The 18,530-nt window shown below is 40.8% G+C and overlaps 1 protein-coding gene across 4 annotated transcripts in view; it reads right to left on the bottom strand.

The window, feature by feature from the left end:
• Positions 1 to 7,856: 7,856 nt before the first annotated feature.
• PIP5K1B (phosphatidylinositol-4-phosphate 5-kinase type 1 beta) overlaps positions 7,857 to 18,530 on the bottom strand; it is a 285,967-nt gene continuing 275,293 nt past the window's right edge. For 2 of the 4 annotated variants that reach the window (XM_054689118.1, XM_037494964.1), the window contains one exon: positions 7,857 to 8,611. In XM_054689118.1, coding sequence (XP_054545093.1) covers positions 8,609 to 8,611 — 3 coding nt within the window. In that variant the 3' untranslated portion in view covers positions 7,857 to 8,608. The remainder of the gene's footprint in view (positions 8,612 to 18,530) is intronic. The other 2 variants (XM_054689116.1, XM_054689117.1) reach the window with 1 other exon arrangement.

Genomic DNA, 18,530 nt, shown 5'->3' with positions numbered 1-18,530 from the left:
TTTAGCTATTGTAAATAGTGCTGCAATGAACATAGTGGTGTAAGTTTCCTTTTGAATTAATGCTTTTGTGTCCTTTGGGTAGATTCCTAGTAGTGGATTTGCTAGGTCATATGGTAGATCCATTTTTTTGTAATTTGAGGGTCCTCCACACAGCTTTCCATAGTGGTTGGATCAGTTTGTGCTCCCACCAGCAGTGTAAGAGAGCTCCTTTTTTTCTACATCCTTACCAGCCTGATTTGATTTGCATTTCCCTGATTATAAGTGATGTTACCATTTTTTATGTGCCTGTTGGCCATCTGCATTTCCTCTTTGGAGAAGTATCTTTTTAGCTTTTCTACCCATTTTTTGATTGAATTCTTTTTTTGTCAGTTGTGTAAGCTCTTTGTAGATCATTGATATCATTCCCTTATCAGTTTCATGGAGTGCAAATATATTCTCCCAATCTGTGAGGTGTCTCTTCATCTTGGTTATTGTCTCTTTTGATGTACAGAAGCTTTTTAGTTTGATGTAATCCCAGCTGTATATCTTTCCCTTCATTTTCTTTGTTTTGGAGGATGAGTCTTTAAAGATTTTTTTCTGAGATGTATGTCATGGAGTATCTTACTTGTGTTTTCTTCTATGTACTGTATGGTTTCAGATCTTACATTCAGGTCTTTTATCCATTTTAAGTTGATTTTGTGTATGGTGTGAGGTAGTAATCTGGTTTTATTCTTTGCATGTAGCAGTCCAGTTTTCCAAGCACCATTTATTGAAGAAACTGTCCTTGTTCCAGTGCATATTCTTTGCTCCCTTGTTATAAATTAGTTGTCCATAAATGTGTGGCTTTATGTCTGGGTTTTCAATTTATTTCCATTGGTTTGTGTGTCTGTTTTTGTTCCAATACCATGCTGCTTTAATTATTATGGCTTTGTAGTATAGTTTGAAGTCAGGGGGTGTAATGCCTCCATTCTTTTTTCTAGTAAGAAGCACTTTGGCTATTTGAGGTTTTTTTGTGGTTCCATATGAATTTCACCAATATTTGCTCTATTTTTTTAAAGACTTATTTATGAATACAAGAATTGGGGTGTAGGCTAGAGGTGCAGGGGAGTGAGAGGATTCACCAGAGACAGAGTGGGTAGCAGAACAGGAAGATTGACTGATATACACAGCTGAGGGGAGCAGTGGGTGAGACAGGAGAAGTCTGCTGTGCCATGTGGGTCAGCTCCCTGGCTGGAGATCAAACTCATGCTGCAGTGGTTGCTGATAGCTTTGTATTGCTGAGATTTAACCCCTTGTGCCACCAGGGAGGACCCCTGTTTGTTCTATTTCTTTGAAGTATGCCATTGAGACTTTTATTGAAGTTGCATTGAATCTGTAAGTTGCTTTTGGTAGAATGGCCATTTTGATAATGTTAATTCTGCCGATCCATGAGCAGGGAATATCTTTCCATTTCTTTGTATCTTCTATTTCTTTTCTTTTTTTTTTTTTTTAAATTTTCCTCTTTTTTATTTTTTTTTAATTTTTTTTTTTTATAGAGGCATGTTTTATTTATTTGTTTGTTTGTTTGTTTGTTTTGTTATACATGCACTGGGGACAGTCAGAAGCGCGGGAGGGTGAGAGAATTCACCAGAGCCAGAGAGGGGAGCAGAACAGGCAGAAGGACCGAAGTACACTGCTGAGGGGAGCAGCGGGTGGCAGGAGAGGTCTGCGCGCCATGTGGGACCCTCCTCCGGTGGCCGGGGAGCAGCCGGGGATCGAACCGGAGCTGCAGAGGCCGCGGGCAGCTTCGCAACCCAGCGCTCAACCGCTGCGCCACAGGGGAGGCCCTCTTCTATTTCTTTTATCAATATTTTGTAGTTTTCTTTGTATAGGTTTTTCACCTTCTTTTTGAGGTTTATGCCCAGGTATTCAATTTTTTTTTTTTTTTGGTACCATTGTGAATGGGATGGTTTTCTTGATTTCTTCTTCAGATATATTGTTTGCATTTAGGAAGGCTACTAATTTTTGTGTGTTGATTTTGTAAACTCCTACATACCTGGTTTATTTTAATTAGTTTTTCTGTGGAGTTTTTAGGGTTCTCTCTGTATTATCATATCATCTGTGTATAGAGGTAGTTTTACTTCTTTCTCTATTTGGCTTCCTTGTATGTCTTTCTCTTGCCTACTTGCTCTAGGTGGGACTTCCAGTGTTACATTGAAAAAGCAGTGGTGAGAGTGGACATCCTTGTTTTGTTCCAGATCTTAAAGGGAAGGCTTTTAGTTTCTCACCATTCAGAATGATATTGGTTGTAAGTTTGTCGTATATGGCTTTTATTATGTTGAGGTATGTTCCTCCTATTCCAAAAATTTCAAGGGTCTTCATCATAAATGGACTTTATCAAATGCTTTCTCAGCATCTATTGATATGATCATATGGTTTTGGGTTTTTTTGATGTGGTCAATTATATTAATTGATTTTCAGATGTTGAACCATCCTTGTGTCCCTAGAATAAATCCCACTTGGTCATGATATATTATCTTTTTGATGCATTGTTGAATTGGTTACTAGGATTTTGTTAAGTATTTTTGCATCTGTGTTCACTAGGGAGATTAGTCTGTAGTTTTCTCTTTTTGTGCTGCTTTGTTTGGTTTGGTATTAGTGTAATGTTGGCTTTGTAAAATGTACTTGGTAGTATTCCTTCTTTCTCAATTTTTTTGAAGAGTTTTTGTGGAATAGGTACCAGTTCATCTTTGAACATTTGGTAGAACTCATTTGTGAAACCATCTGGACCTAGGCTTTTGTTTTTGGGGAGGATTTGATTATTGTTTCAATTTCATTGCTAGTAATTGGTTTGTTTAAGTGTTCTATCTCTTTCTTATTCAGCTTAGGATGGTTATATAGTTTAAGAATCTCATCTAGGTTGTTGAACTTATTTGGATATAACTGTAGTAATCTGATTAGCCTCTGGATTTCTGCTGTGTCTTAAAATTTTTCCTCTTTCATTTGTCATTCTATTTGAGTTTTCTCCCTTTTTTCCTTTGTGAGCCTAGCTAGAGGTTTGTCTGTTTATTTTTTCAAAGAACAAGCTTTTTGGTTTCATTGATCTTTGGATTGTCTTTTTATTTCTATTTCATTTATTTTGTCTTGAATTTTTATTTCCTTTCTTCCACTGGTTTTTGGGTCTTTTTGTTCTTTTTCTAGTTCTTTGAGATGAGAGATTAGGTGTTTTTTTTTTTATTCTTTTTTGTTTCTTGATGTGGCCTGTATTGCTAATATACTTTCCTCTTATTACTGCTTTTGCTGTATCCCATATATTCTGGAAAGTTGTGTCCTCTGTCATTTGTCTCAATGTATTTCTTCTTTGATTTCCTCACTGATCCAGTGGTCTTTCAATAGGATATTCTTAATTCTCCATGTGATGAGGGGTGGGGGGCTCCTTGCCTTCTTTTCATAGTTGATTTCTAGTTTGATGCCTTTTTTGGTCAGAGAAGCTGGTTGGTATGATTTTGAGGTTTGTGTATTTGTTAATGTCTGTCTTGTGTCCCAGTATATGATCTATCCTGGAGAATGATCCATTTGTGCTCGAGAAGAATGTGTATTCAGTGTTTTGGGGGTACAGGTCCTATAGATGTCTATTTGGCCCATGTGTTCTAGGTCTTTGTTTGGGGCTATCGTGTCTTTGTTTATTTTTTGTCTTGTTGATCTGCCCATTGGTGAGAGTGGGTGTTGAAGTCTCCTACCACATATGTATTTTCTCCAATGTCTTTTTTCAGATTTGAAAGTAATTGTTTGATGTATATTGGTGCTTCTTTGTTGGGCACATAGATATTGATTAGTGTTTTAACTTGCTGGTGTACTGTCCCCTTGATCATTATGTAATGACCATCGGTGTCTCTTGTTACCTTTTTTTTAGTTTGAAGTGTATTTTATCTTGCCTGTGCCTTTTTTTTTTGGGGGGGGCATTTGCTTGTAGAATTGTTTTCAGCCCTTTATTTTATTTTTTTTATAGAGGCATGCTTTATTTATTTATTTGTTTGTTTGTTTGTTTGGTTGGTTGGTTATACATGCACTGGGTACAGTCAGAAGCACGGGAGGGTGAGAGAATTCACCAGAGCCAGAGCGGGGAGCAGAGCAGGCAGAAGGACCGAAGTACACTGCTGAGGGGAGCAGCGGGCGGCAGGAGAGGTCTGCACGCCATGTGGGACCCTCCTCCAGTGGCCGGGGAGCAGCCGGGGATCGAACCGGTGCTGCAGAGGCTGCGGGCAGCTTCGCAACCCAGCGCTCAACCGCTGCGCCACCGGGGAGGCCCTCAGCCCTTTATTTTTAATCTATGTTTATCTTTGGCTTTTAGGTGTGTTTCCTGGAGACAGCAGAAAGTTGGGTTCTGTCTTCTTATTAAGCAGGTTATCCTGCGTCTTTTAACTGATGATTTTAGTCCATTTACATTTAGGGTGATTATTGATATGTGAGTGTATAGTTGCCATTTTGTTTATCATTTTGTGTTTCTGTTCATTACCTTGTTACTTCCAGTTCATTCATTGTTGATTTAGATATATCAAGGTGTCTAGTAATATTTCTTCAGTGGGGGTTTAGTAGTGGTGAATTTCTGTGTTTTGTTTTTCTGAGAAGGTCTTTATTTTCCCTTCATATAGGAAGGGGAGTTTTACAGGATAACGTATTCTTGAGTGGCATTTTTTTATCTTCAAGTTTTTTGAATATGTTGTTTCGTTGTTTTCTAGCTTCTAGTGATGCTATTCAGAATTGATACCATTCTGAAGCTGATACTATATAAAGTTAATTTTTAGTCTCCTAAACTTATAGAATCTTCTTATCCCTGCTGGTATGAAATTGCTCAGACAAGTTCATTTTTACCCATTGTGATGGGCACTTCAGAATCCCTTTCCCCTTGGAAATTCTGGGGAATTTTCTTGAAATAATTGTTTTCTTATCTCTATTTTTTCTTTCTGGATATGCTATTTGGATACTGGATCTATTGGGATGGTCTTCGATTTTTCTTATTCCTTTTCTCCTGTTTTTAATCTCTTTGGGATATTTCCTCAACCTTCTGCCACCATGCTTATTACTTTCCAAAAGCTTTTCTATGTTTTCTGAAGGTTCATTTTCACAATGGCATCCTAATCTTGTTTCATGGATGCCATATAATTTATCTCTGAAGATATACTTTTTCATAATTTGAAGACAAAATATGAATAATATATTTCATAATTTGTTTTGAAGTTTACATCTTAAAACAGTCATGCATGTCATAACAATGTTTTGGTCAATTATGGTCCCTCTATATAGCTTAGGTGTCTAGTAGGCTGTGTCATCTAGGTTTGTGTGGTACGCTTTGACATTTGGACAAAGACAAAATTACCTAATGACGCATTTCTTAGACATATTAAGTGACACATGCTTGTAGTCCCTATTTCCCCTAGTGGCAATATTTCAGTGTCATTTTAGGGAATTTCCTTAAATGTCTTTTGATCATTGGTTGACTTCTCATTAAGAGAAGGGACTGAGTCAAATGAGTATATGCGTGGGGTCTGTGACTGTTGGGTGCCCTGGCTTAGTGAATTGTTTGGGGAGTCTCTAATGTTAACACCTTTAATTTTTCTCCTTTAATAAGGTAATTATATAATTTGTGGACTAAAATGGAATATTTTTGAGAGGGAAAGTACTTACTATAGTTATGCCTGTCAGGCATAAGCTCAGAATGTCCCAATCAAATTAGAAGTTAGTCACCTACTTCCTGGCAGTATTTCTCAGAGAAAATTCTTCTATGTCCAGTATCAGCCTTCAGAGTCTACATTTAGGAGTTGCTGGAGGAAGCAGTCAAGTAGTCTCATCATTTCTTTGCTGTGCATACATATAGTCCCAAATTGGAAGGTACCCAGGTGTCAATCAGTAGCATTAGAGTAGAAAATTGTGGCATATTAATAGAGTGGAATACAATTCAGCAGTGAAAAAGAATGAGCTTCATATATATATGTACACTTATATATATATGTATATAAAATGAAACTCATATAGTGCTGAATAATAATAGCCAAAAGCTATAGTATATATGATACCATTTATATGAAGTTCAAAAACTGGCAAAACTAATCCATGATGATGAAAATCATAAAAAATGGTTACTTTGGGGGCATTTCTGGGGAGGCATCAATGTCATTTGTGGCATTGATATAGAAGGGGGCATGAACGGGCCTGTAGCTTAGATAGGAATATTCTATATTTTTTTCTAGGTGTTGGGTTACACAGGTGCATACATATGTAAACATTTATTGAACTGTATAATTAATATCTGTGCACTGTTCTGTAAGTAGATTATATGTCATTTATTATAAAAAAACACAAGGAGTTGAGGTTTTCTGAGACAGATGAGATGACTACAGCTTGGCAAATGGTGATGGTATAATAAGAGTTTTGGATCACAGAAAGTTTCATGACCGTGAATAGCATTTTAGTTAGGTCTTAATATAATGGTTCTTAACATTTCTTGGGTCAAGGTCATTTTGAATCTGATGAAAATTACAGCCTTTCTCTTCATGGAAAAAATCCCCACATTCACAAAGTCATATAGTACTTGGGAATATATTTCATGGCCCTATTAATATCTATGACCTAAGAGTCACTGGGTCCTGGCTAAAGACGCTTGATTCGATAAATGTGGAATTTATAAATGGAAGTGGGAAGAGTTGGATTCCAGGTGGGCAACCCCCTGTAGAGGGAGAATGGCTGTTAGCATGTAAGAATACTAAAGAGTAAAGAGGGACAAAGACTCCTCTAACATTCACTTCAGCAGAATCCCCTTTGACAACCCAACCCATCAACTCTGCAGGATGCTCTGCTTATACCTAGTATCCCTGGCTCCAGGCTACATTTATAAAAGTTAATCCCATGTTTGCTTCTAAGAATCAATTTATTTTAACTTGAATTAAGTTATACTGAGCATCTTATTTATCAGGAATGTTTTTCTCCAGCTTTGGTCATTTTGTGTTCTAGTAATTTCCTCTCCTACCCTCACCAGTGTGTGAATTTTTTTTTTTTTGTTTTTTTTGGTGGGACCCTTGCCGGTGGCTGGGGAACGAACTGGCGCTGCAGAGGCTGCGGGCAACCGCTGCACCACCAGGGGAGGCCCAACCAGTGTGTGATTTTTGCAGCCTCTTGAGCCTGCGCTGCACAGGCCACTCCTCAGATGGTGTATACATAAATTGCTTAAAACATTAACTGTCAGACCTCTCCTGTCTCACCTGCTGCTCCCCTCAGCAGTGTATTTCAGTACATCTGCCTGTTCTGTTCCCTACTCTGTCTCTGCTGAATTCTCTCACCAACTCCTCATCTCTGGCCTGCACCCCAGCTCTTGTATGCATGAATGGATGAATCTTTAAAAAAAAATTCACTGCCTGTCTCTACTGTGTCCATTCCTATGGGAGAACTATACGTCCCACTCCCTTGACATCAAACTTATCAGTATCATTTGCTTTGTGGAATGTGAGCAGAAGTGTTGGAAACTGCATTTAAGTGGAAGATCTATGAACTATTACTTGGATCCACATCTTGGATTTTCTTCTGCTGTGAAAGTGACATGTCCAACAGAGGGGTGGCTCTGGACCACCTACCCAGAGATTTTGGGGATTGTTTAACCACAACATAACAGTGAAAGCTGTATAATACACCAGGACGTTCAAGAATGTTTTTTAGATGAGTCATGTACAGTCTGCTATTGAGTCTTTTCCCTGGGCCCAGAGGATTTTGTCTTCATTTTCATCTGTCAAGAGTTAGTTTATTTAGTATTCCCAAATATCTAGAAATTATGAGTATCTACATTATCTTTTTAATTATTAAAAGAAATGTAAAGACCATCAATCACTGGAATTAACGTACTACCACAATTGAGAACAAAATATTTTATTTCTCTCAATAAAACTATAGTTTACAATAGTATTTACTAAATAAATTATATAATTTCTCTTTTACAAGCAATAAACTAAATCACAGATATTTCAAAGACAATGTATGTACACAACATAAGGCCTTTTATAAATAGCTTTGCTTTTCTCATTTCACTAGTAAACAGTGAAAAAATCTTTATAGGAGCCAGTTTTCTATAAAGTGTATGCAGACCTATTACACTGATGTTTATATGAAACCAATTTGAACTTTAAATGACATGGTCTATGATTATAATTTTGCAAAAAAGCAGAATTTATATTTTATTTTCCATTTTGCATGGATGGATTTTTAAAAAATATATAAGCAGATTACCTATGTTGTTCATGTATAATCACTGGATGCATGCAAAATGAAATAATGCAAGTGTCAATAGGAAAATAGCACTTCCAAGTCCAAAAGGTGATTGGCAATGGTATAGAAAGCAGCTGAAATATAGTTCATGCAGTTCTTCACAGTTGAGCAAGCAACAGCAAATGACAGAACAGTGTGGTATTTTTCACATCACATCTGCTGACCAGCTTATGGGCCAAGGTTCCCCTGACATCTCGCAAACTCCTAAGTCCAGTTGATGATTACTCTGTGTGTAGAGGGGCTCAGCCAAGTTCCTTTGGGTATCTCTGGAGTGAAGAAGCTTCTCTCCCACCACTGTATTTCTGTCTCTTCCATCTGTTCCAGGTGGTAACCATTTCACTTACTGGAGGGGGAAAAAAAAGAAAATCAGCTGCAAGACTTAGGTTTTGGCATTGATTTATAGCTGGTCCTCATCAGTGGGGTGAGGAGCTTATTATTTCTCTCAGTGACTTGAGAAATGAGCAGGTAGCAGTGGGGATGCATTATGCTTGGATTCTTCTGCAGTGATGAGCGGAGCACACACTTATCTGATGGACCTGTGGCATGTTACTTACTACTCACAACACTGTTCTAGGGACTTGAAAGGTAACACTAGACACACTCCTGCCCCTCAAGTGTACAGGGTTTTGGGGATGTGCTATGGCATATCAGGTCTGAAGACAATTACAACTTGAACATGGTCTTGAACTTACGAATTGTCTATTCATTTTCAAATACTATCCCTGGGGTTGGGGAGTAAAAATACATCCAGCAAATATTTAAGTAAAAATGGCAACCATTTAAGGTCAGAGGCAGTTGCACCAAGATATATGTGGGAAAGCAGGGTCAAGTCCGCCTTGAGAGACTGGTGAAAGCTATTGATTTCCTAATTATTACGGCTACAGGACACTATGCAAGTTACTTCACCTTTAGTCACACCTTGTTTTCTCTGTAAAATGGGGGTAATAAACCCTGCTTTATAGAGTAGTTGTAAGGGATAATCTTTTCTATGGGGAAATACCGTGTTTGTGCGTATATACGTGTGTGTATCCACATACACACATACATGATACACAAAGTCATATACATCATTTAGTGTAGTGCCTGGCATATGACAGTGTTCCCCAAAAAGTAGAGAAGTGGTTGGTGCTGGATCATAGAGATTGGTTGACTCAACACTTTCATTTGGAAGCTGAAAAAACTTGAGAAAAAGTTTGAGATCACTCTAAAAATTATTACGAAAGAAACTAGGTCAAAGAAGATTTTACTTAAAATGAATATTTTATCATGTTTGGAGCCTATTGAGAGTTGTAGTTTTTATTAACTTACCACTATGTGTAATAATTTAATTGCACCCTCTCTTATATAATCTGTTAGATATGTTTGCCTGTTTGAATTTTTCCTTTTTTTTTTTAAACAGTGGCTATTTTTCTTCATATCTAGAAACTCGCATTAAATAGAATCCAAAACCCACACAGTTTCAAATATCTAAGTCCAGGTTTTTCATTTGTAAACAATAAGCAAGGTAAGGAAGACACAGGCTCATCCTGTGTCATTAAAGAACACCAGACTCAGCCAGGAGGCACACAGGACATGGAAAGTCATTCATGAAAAGCACGTGCCTGAGTCTTCAGTGACTGCTCTCCCTGTAACACTGAGTCAAATTCAGCCTAGATGTTTTAATACTCTAGAAAGAAAAGATAAGAGATGCTGCATTGAAGGCTTGCCTGCTTAAAGGCAAAACATTATCCAATATGGCCATTCAGCAATAATCCTACAAAAGTAGCAGGTTTGGTGGTGTGACCGATAGCAGCGGGAAAATTGGAAGCTGCCCAGGTTGGCAGCACAGATGTCTTTTGGGTGTTCTCAGACGAGCCTTCAACATGGGGCGTCTAGTTCACGTCTCAGAGCCAGATGCAACAGGCATCAATGCTGAGAAGTATCTTTTCTGTGGTCTCATTTCTAGGCTAATTTCCAACCCTCTTTCTTCAACCTTTCCTCTAACTGGCACATACACACAACCCCTCAACTGAGTTTTATATATATTTAACCAACAGAACTGAAGTGAAAGGCAGGACCTCACAAAAGTTAGACTGGCCAAGATGAACAGCACCAAATAGTCTATGGAGTCTCCATGTTCCACAAACTTGCAGGCCTCAGGGGTGATCTTAAAAATTTTTTTTATTGAGGCATAATCAACATATACCATTATGTTGGTTTCAGGTGTACAACCTAATTTAATATTTGTATACACTGTGATCACCACAGTAATATAGTCACCATCTATCACCATACAAAATTAGATTTACTTTCTTTACACATTCAAGTGTGTTCTACAATATTTCTGATTATAGATGCCATACTGTACATTACATCCCTATGATTTATAACTGGAAACTTGTACCTCTTAACTCCCCCTGCCCCCGCTTTACCTGTTATGATAGCCCCAAACCCCTCCCTCTGGCAATCACTATTCTATTTTCTGTATACATGAGTTTTTTTTTAATTCCATATATAAGTGAACTCATATGGTATTAGTCTTTCTCTGTGTCATTATTATGCTTAGCGTTAATTCCTTTAAGGTCCATCCATAGTGTCATGAATGGCAGGATTTCACTATGTGAAAATTTATGGCTGAGTAGTATTCCATTGTCTACACAGCACACCTCCTTTATCCAGTCATGATGGACCCACAGGCACATACGTGCTTTCCCAGTCTTGGCTCTTGAAGTATTGCTGCGGTGAACATAGGGGTGCACATGTTATTTTTTAGAAAGTTTTTTTTTTTTTAAAGATTTATTTAGTTATACAAGCACTGGGTACAGTCAGAAGCATGGGAGGGTGAGAGAATTCACCAGAGCCAGAGCGGGGAGCAGAGCAGGCAGAAGGACCGAAGTACATTGCTGAGGGGAGCAGTGGGCGGCAGGAGAGGTCTGCGCGCCATGTGGGACCCTCCTCTGGTGGCCGGGGAGCAGCCGGGGATTGAACCGGTGCTGCAGAGGCTGCTGGCAGGTTCACAACCCAGCGCTTAACCGTTGCACCACCGGGGAGGCCCAAGTGTTTTTGTTTTCTATGGGCAAATACCCGCAAGTGAAATTGCTGGCTCATGATAGGTCTAATTTTTAATGTTTTGAGTATCTTCATGTTGTTCTCCATGGTGGCTATACCAGCTTCCATTTCCACCCATAGTGCACAAGGGCCCTGTTTTCTCTACATCTTCAACATTCACTGTTTCTTGCCTTTTTCACTATAGCCATCACATAGACGTGAGATGACATTTCATGGTGGTTTTGCTTTGCATTTCCCTGATGATTAGTGACGTGGAGCATCTTTCTGTGTGCCTGTTGGCCATCTGTATGTCGTCTTTGGAAAAATGTCCATTCAGATCCTCTGCCCTTTTAAAAATTGGTTGTTTTTGTGTTAATGAGTGCTACATATTTTGGTTATTAGTCCCTAATTGGATATATAATTTAAAATATTTTTTCCCATTCAATAGGTTGCATTTTTATTTTGTGGACTTTTATTACTGTGCTGTTGGCTGTTCTTGCTTTTGGAGTCAGTTGCAAAAGTTTATTGTCAAGGCATAAAGTCCTTAACATATCACCTCCTCTCCTCCTCTCTCTCCTCTCTTCTCTTTCCTCCTCTCTCTCCTCTCATTCTCTCTTCTCTCCCCACCTCACTCCCCTCTTCCTCCCCCACTTCAGTTCTGTGTCCTCTCTTCTCTCACCTCCACTCTCTTCATGCCTTTCTCCTCCCCATGCTCGCTCCCCCTCCTTCTCTCTCTCTCCCTCTGCTCTCGCTGTCTTTACTCTCTCAGCCACGTCTCTCCTCTCAGATGTCTCACGGGATGGATTTAGGGTTATGGTGTCTCATTGCAAAGCTTAGTGCAGCAGAAACGTTGCCAGATTAATTTGTTTTCCAAAGACTCAAGAGAAGTCTGAGCGTGTCCATGATTTACACAGGCTGGCAGCTCTCCAGCAGTCTCTCCAGCATTCCAGTAACTTCTCATTGCACATACACATGGTTACATAATTGTCTAATATCTAGCCCTGGCCCGACAACTGAATTTTCTCTGATCCTCACCCTGACACACTGTGAAAATGTGGGCAGGAGAATATGGTCCTGGTTTCCTTCAGAACGGGACATGGGATGAAGCGACTGGCTTTGCTCCTGTGTGGAGGGAGGTGCCTGTAGGAACTAGGGGCACCCTTTTTTTTTTTCTTCAAGATTTATTTATGCATACAAGAACTAGGGTACAGGCCAGAGATGCAGGGGGTGAGAGGATTCACCAGAGACAGAGTGGGAAGCAGACCAGGCAGATTAACTGACATACACTGCTGAGGGGAGCAGTGGGCGAGACAGGAGTGGTCTGCTGTGCCATGTGGGAATCTCCCTGGCCGGCCGGGGATTGAACCTGTGCTACAGAGGCTGCAGACAGCCTCATAGATTGCATCTTAACCCCTTGTACCACCAGGGAGGCCCTGGGGCACCTATCAATTCAAGGGCTTTACCAGGCACCAGTACCTCAGAATGTGACTTATTTGTAGATAAGTTCTTTATAGAGGCAGTGAAGTTAAAATAAGGCCATTAGGGTGGACTCAAACGACATGTGACTGGTGTCCAAATAGGAAGAGGCAACTTGGACAGAGAGACAGACGTGCATAGAGGAAAGACCAAGTGACAAAGGGAGACCGTGATGGAAGGAGAAAGGCTGCGACAAGCTCTTTCCTTACAACCCTGTGAGAAAACAACCCTGCCAACACCTGAATTTTGGATGCTGCCTCCACGAATACATTTCTGCTGCTCAAGCCACCAGGTTTGTGGTATTTTGTTCTGGCAGCCCTAGGAAACAAATACAGTAGCCATTACTGGGATCCAGAGATCTTTTTTTAAAAAAAGACTATTAGCTGAACGTTACTATATTCAGTCCCGTCCCCTACAGAGGGTGCTGCAAAAGCTACAGCCACCTGAATGCCGAGTGGCTGTAAGGGGTGACCTGTCACCAACTGAAAGTGAAGAGAAAGCTCTTTCCACTCCATTTTTGTTGCTACTTTGTTACAGTTGCTGCCTAAGCAGCAGAAAGAAGCATTTTCCACATCAAACCCCCATACGTTGCCAAGGGCCTTTTCAAAGAGGCTCTAGAGGAACTGGCCTGGATGGAGTGCTGGAGAAGGCTAGCGCCTTCATTTTTGTGCCTGATTATAATGGTGGCCTCCAGTTCAACTTGAAAGGTGGTAGTTGCTGGGCCTGTCAGAGGGAGCTGCCTTTGACTTCTGAAGGCTGTTCCCCTGCTGACCGTGCACATATGCACATATGGCTCTGAGAGGCCAGGAGTGGAGACGGTCCCCTGAGCGGCAGGCTCCCCCTTAACTAGGTTTCAATTCAAGGGCTTTAGCCCCTGCTGTCAGGATGCCTTCCTCCCAGCAGGTGGCAGCAGGGTTTGCTGAAAGCAAACACACTGCAACTCCAACTCATAAACTGGAGTGCTGTAGTAGCCGCCTATGGTTCCCCTTAGCTCTGTCTAATAAGAGGGGAAATGCACTCAGTTCTAACTGGTCCGTCATCCTTGCACTCGACCCCTTTTGGTGAGGGATTGAAATACTTTGGAAACATTTACCCACCTCACAGGGACTTAGCGAGGAAAATGGGAACTGAATGGGTAAATGGGGCCACGCAAGGTAAGAGCAACTCATAGGCTCCTAGTAGGTGAATAGTGTCCACCTGGAGCCTCGGATTATGACTATATTTGGAAATATGGCCTTTGTAGATAGTCATGAGGGACTTAACCCCAGACATACTGGACTAGGGTGGGCCCTACGCTCACTAGGTGGTGTCCTTAGAAGACACACACAGCACAGAGCATTGCAGAGAGGAGGCTGTGTGACGACTGACTCAGAGTTTTGACTATAGCACATCAGAGACTACCAGGGAGCACAAGGAGTCACCAGAAGCTGAAAGAGCAAGGACAGATCCTCTCCAGAGCCTGTAGAGGAAGTGCATGGCCCTGCCTGCACCTTGACTTTGGCCTTTGACTTCCAGGACTGTGAGACCACACATTTCTGTTTAAGCACCCCGTCTGTGATGCTTTCTTACGATAGCCCTAAGAAACCAACGAGGGCAGAGACAAGCCCAAGGGAAGCCAAGCCCTCAGATCCCCACTCCTCAGTTTTCCCCACACCACTCATAACGGGTGGGGTGCTCATTTTTATTACACATTCTACCTTATACCAGAATTCCCCATACCTCCTGAGGTCCCAGGAGAACGAATGGTAGCAAAGATGAGCTCCTTGGTACTAGTTGCTTTCCTTTCCTATGCTTCTCACTTGTTCCTCCTTGGGTTCCTTTTTTTTTTTTTTTTTTTTTTTTTAAGATTTATTTTTATACAAGAGCTGGGGTACAGGCCAGAGGCATGGGAGGGTGAGAGGATTCACTAGAGACAGAGCAGGGAACAGAACAGGCAGACTGGTGAAATACACTGCTGAGGGGAGCAGCAGGCGAGACAGGAGAGCTCTGCTTGGCCATATGGGATTCTCGCCGGCTGGCGGGCATCGAACCTGAGCTGTAGAGGCTGTGGACAGCTTCACAGCGTGGTGCTCAACCTGCTGCGCCACCGGGGAGGCCCTCCTCGGGTTCCTTTTGAGTTTGTTACTTGGCATGAACTTCCTAAGCCTTCAGAAACCAAGAGAGGTTGCTCTTCCTCAAACACTCTTCTAGAACGTTGTAAAGGCTCAGGAGGTCAGCAAATGCTGGCTTCCTAAGACGAGGAAGAAGATGGAACTAGAATCAGAAAGGAAAGCAATAAGGGGAGTCGGGGTGTGTGGAGAGAGGCCAGTGCTATGAGGCAAAGAATGGAAAAATGAAAGGCTTCTTGTGAAGAGCCTGGATGTTGTGGCTGACTCAGGCAAGAGGAGGAGCAAAAGATGGAAGTCAAGCTGGTCTGTGAGATCAGGAGTCGCCATGTAGCTAGGATATACCGGAAAGTAATCAGCCCCCATAGCTGTGCAAACTCATTCACCACTAACTCTGGGCCTCCTTTAACTGAAAATCCAGAGCCTATATATAATTCCAACACCAATTTCCTAAGCTAACCCTTAAACAATGGTTTCTTACTGTTTGTTAAAAAGTCATAGGGGGTGGCCTCCTAATACAAACTGATAGGCTGCCCTATTAATTTGCAGCTCACGTCACTCTTGTTTCAGTACAGAAATTACCCTGCAGATGCTATGGGTCTTGGGAAGTGAGGTCCATTCCTCAACTCCGTGTGCCTTAAAACATTGTTGTGAGCCTCCCCTGGTGGCGCAGCGGTTGAGCGCTGGGTTGTGAGGCTGCCCGCAGCCTCTGCAGCGCCCATTCGATCCCCGGCCACCAGCGAGGGTCCCACAAAAACAAAAAATATTGTTGTGTGAAGAGTTCAGGGGACCAGGCATTTCTAGAGATAAACAAAAGGCTCTAGTCTGCCCTTTCTGAAATTTTTTCATTTCCCCACAATGTGTTCATATGACAAAAGAAAACGGCATTTTGATTAAATGCCTTTTCTCTTCCTGTTTGTTTTCCTTAAAATCTACTAAAAATCCCAGCACCATGTTTGGTTGGAGAGGAATCTAGCGCTCCCCTAGAAGCAACAGTACCACCACTTTCAAGTAAAGCCCCCTCACTTCTGCCAATACGGGCTCAAACAGGGGTGTTTAGGAGATGCCATACCTCATATATGTCATTAATCTCAACACCAACCTGTCACATCCAGAAATGTGGTATCTCTTGCTAAAAAGTTCCACTGAATTTCTTCAGACCGCCATGACCTAATTTGAAGTGCTCTCCTTTTTCTCAGGCTTTTCTCATACAAACTAGTATGATGAGCTGTTAATTCAATCATTTTCACTTCTCTGCCACCCTTCCTCCCATGATCAAAGAGTATTATTAACCACCCTAAAGACACAGCAGCAGCAGCAGCAGCGCACTCTCTCCAGTGCTGCCATGGCTGAAAAATAGCTTAACTCTTTCTTCTCCTTCGCCCACAGTTATTTGTGCACTTCAAACAGCCATTTTGCAGACACACACATCTGGATGAAAGTACACATTACTGAGAGGTTGATATAGAAAATGTAAAAAAAGGACAAAACCAGGGAGTAAATAAAAGAAGGGAGAAAGTTGTGTAGCAGCTTTCACAACTTCATGTTATTTGAAAAAAAAGCAACCCCTTTATTTCCCACTGACCCACCCATTCCCAGCTGGTCATAAATGGACACTCTGACCCATGACATTTTCAGCTGGAATGGTTCTGTTGGCTGTGCCTATTCCCATTAACACCAAATTATATTCTACATCAGGCAAAAAAGCAGCCTTAGGAACTGAAATAATAGCTACCGTAACAGCATCCGTGCCTTAGAATATCTGGGATTATTCAAAATGTAGAATCTAGCTCTATTATGAAGGAGGCATGATTGTCCATTTTAAATCAGTCGAGCTCATCTCTGTTGTATTCTTGTAAATATCGTAATCTGTGCCATCAACTCCAAATTCGATGAAAAACATCTTTGGTCATTGGATGAAATAATCATCTTAAAAAACAACTCCCTTGATTTGAATATTTGTAAATGAAACAGCTTGCCTGGGACTGAACAGTGACATGGTGAATGGCCTTTTCAAAGTACTGCAGGATAGCTAGGAACGCTGAACCTGAACCAAATGCTTTAATAAGGACAGTGGAACAATTAGCTGCCTTTTACTGTAACCTGTGCTTTCAATTTCATAGCAAAGCACAGGAAGAAGCACAAAAGCTGGTTTAATTTTTGTGCCTATAATGTGGGTGGTGAATGCTTAAAAGGGAACTTCATGTTATCTGGTGTGCATAAATCCTTCAAATCAAGTATACATTAAAGCTACATAAATAGTATTAGAGATTAGTATACAAACAATATCACTAGGGGCTCGGATCACGACTCCCAATAGAGAAATGCCGATACCTTAAGGGAGCAGAAACACTGCAGGAGAAATCTGAGGATGTTTGTTTATGACAATGTGGTGACTAGTATCCCCACAGAAGCCCCCAACTGCAAGTAAGGATGGTTTGACTAAAAGGTTCTAATTAAGGTCAAGATGAAGATGTAGGCAAGTTTGGTTTTCCCTTCATAGACCTTCTTGTCCCTTTACTCTTTCACTGCATGGACACAAATGAAAATATTAAAGGGAATGCAATGAACTGTGTCTTTTCAGATCTGGAAGAGCATGCAAAAATCTCTAACATGAAAACACACCCTGGAATTTTAAGTCAGGAGTTGGGGGCAGAACTTTCCAGACAAATTGCCATAAAGTTGAAGTTTAAATACTGTGAAGGTTTATGGTAGAGAATGTGATGAAACTGAAATTTGGGGAGAAATATGCAGCTATTTTAGAAAAACCTGATTTCTCTAACCCCTTGTAATTTAGAGGAAGCCTCAGCTCATCAGAGCTGGAAAGGGTCTAATGAGTGTTTTACTTATCTTTTTTTTTTTTAAATGAGAAAACAGAGGGGGAACAAAGTATATGACCCCCAAATATACCACTTTGGCATGTGGATTGTTTTGAGCTAAAGGTATTTAGGAGCCCATCAAATGGGTAAGTTCTCACCTCTCCCTTAACTACCTAGAAGAATTTAGATAGGGACCCTCTACCAGGAAAAAAAAGCTATTACCATAGATAACTTTCTACATCAGACAGACTTATCTGTATGACTTGGCAAACATTTGTTTACCGAACATTTGATCTTCTCATCTTCCTGTGATTTGTCTTCCTCCCTTTGAAGTCCCAGACAGCTCCCCCCTGCCTTCCTTAGCTCCAGTGAATGGCACAGACACCTCAACTGCCTGTCTTTGAATCTCATTTCCATGTGGCCCGTGCATGTTCAAAACTACATGTATTTTCTTGTTACTCTTTCCTTTGCTACAGGATGTATTTTCATCCAAGATCCTAGAAAGGTAGCAGGAAAATTCTTTTCCCTCACCTACCTACAGGTCCCCAAGGGAGATTAATATTAATTCAAGGTCAGTGATTAATGAGAGGCACAGACAGGCATAAAATCCAGGGTCCTACTTCCTATTCATATCGAATTTGGTTCTGCAACAGCTGAAGGGATTAAATGCTAGAATAACTTGTGTGAATCATTTTTGGGGATCCATGAGGTCAAACTCTTTTCCTATTAACATTAGGATGTTGTCTTTTCATTGTCATCACCATTCATGGGGGTTTGGTACAGTGGAGACGGTGACAAGCCATATATCACAATAGGCCAAAGCAGGAACAGATGA

This window comes from Talpa occidentalis, unplaced genomic scaffold (genome assembly GCF_014898055.3).
Source record: "Talpa occidentalis isolate TD23 unplaced genomic scaffold, MPIMG_talOcc4v2.1 talOcc4.7, whole genome shotgun sequence".
In the NCBI taxonomy this organism is placed as follows: domain Eukaryota; kingdom Metazoa; phylum Chordata; class Mammalia; order Eulipotyphla; family Talpidae; genus Talpa; species Talpa occidentalis.
Note: the sequence above shows the minus strand (reverse complement) of the source record. Positions and strands in the feature narration are given on the sequence as shown.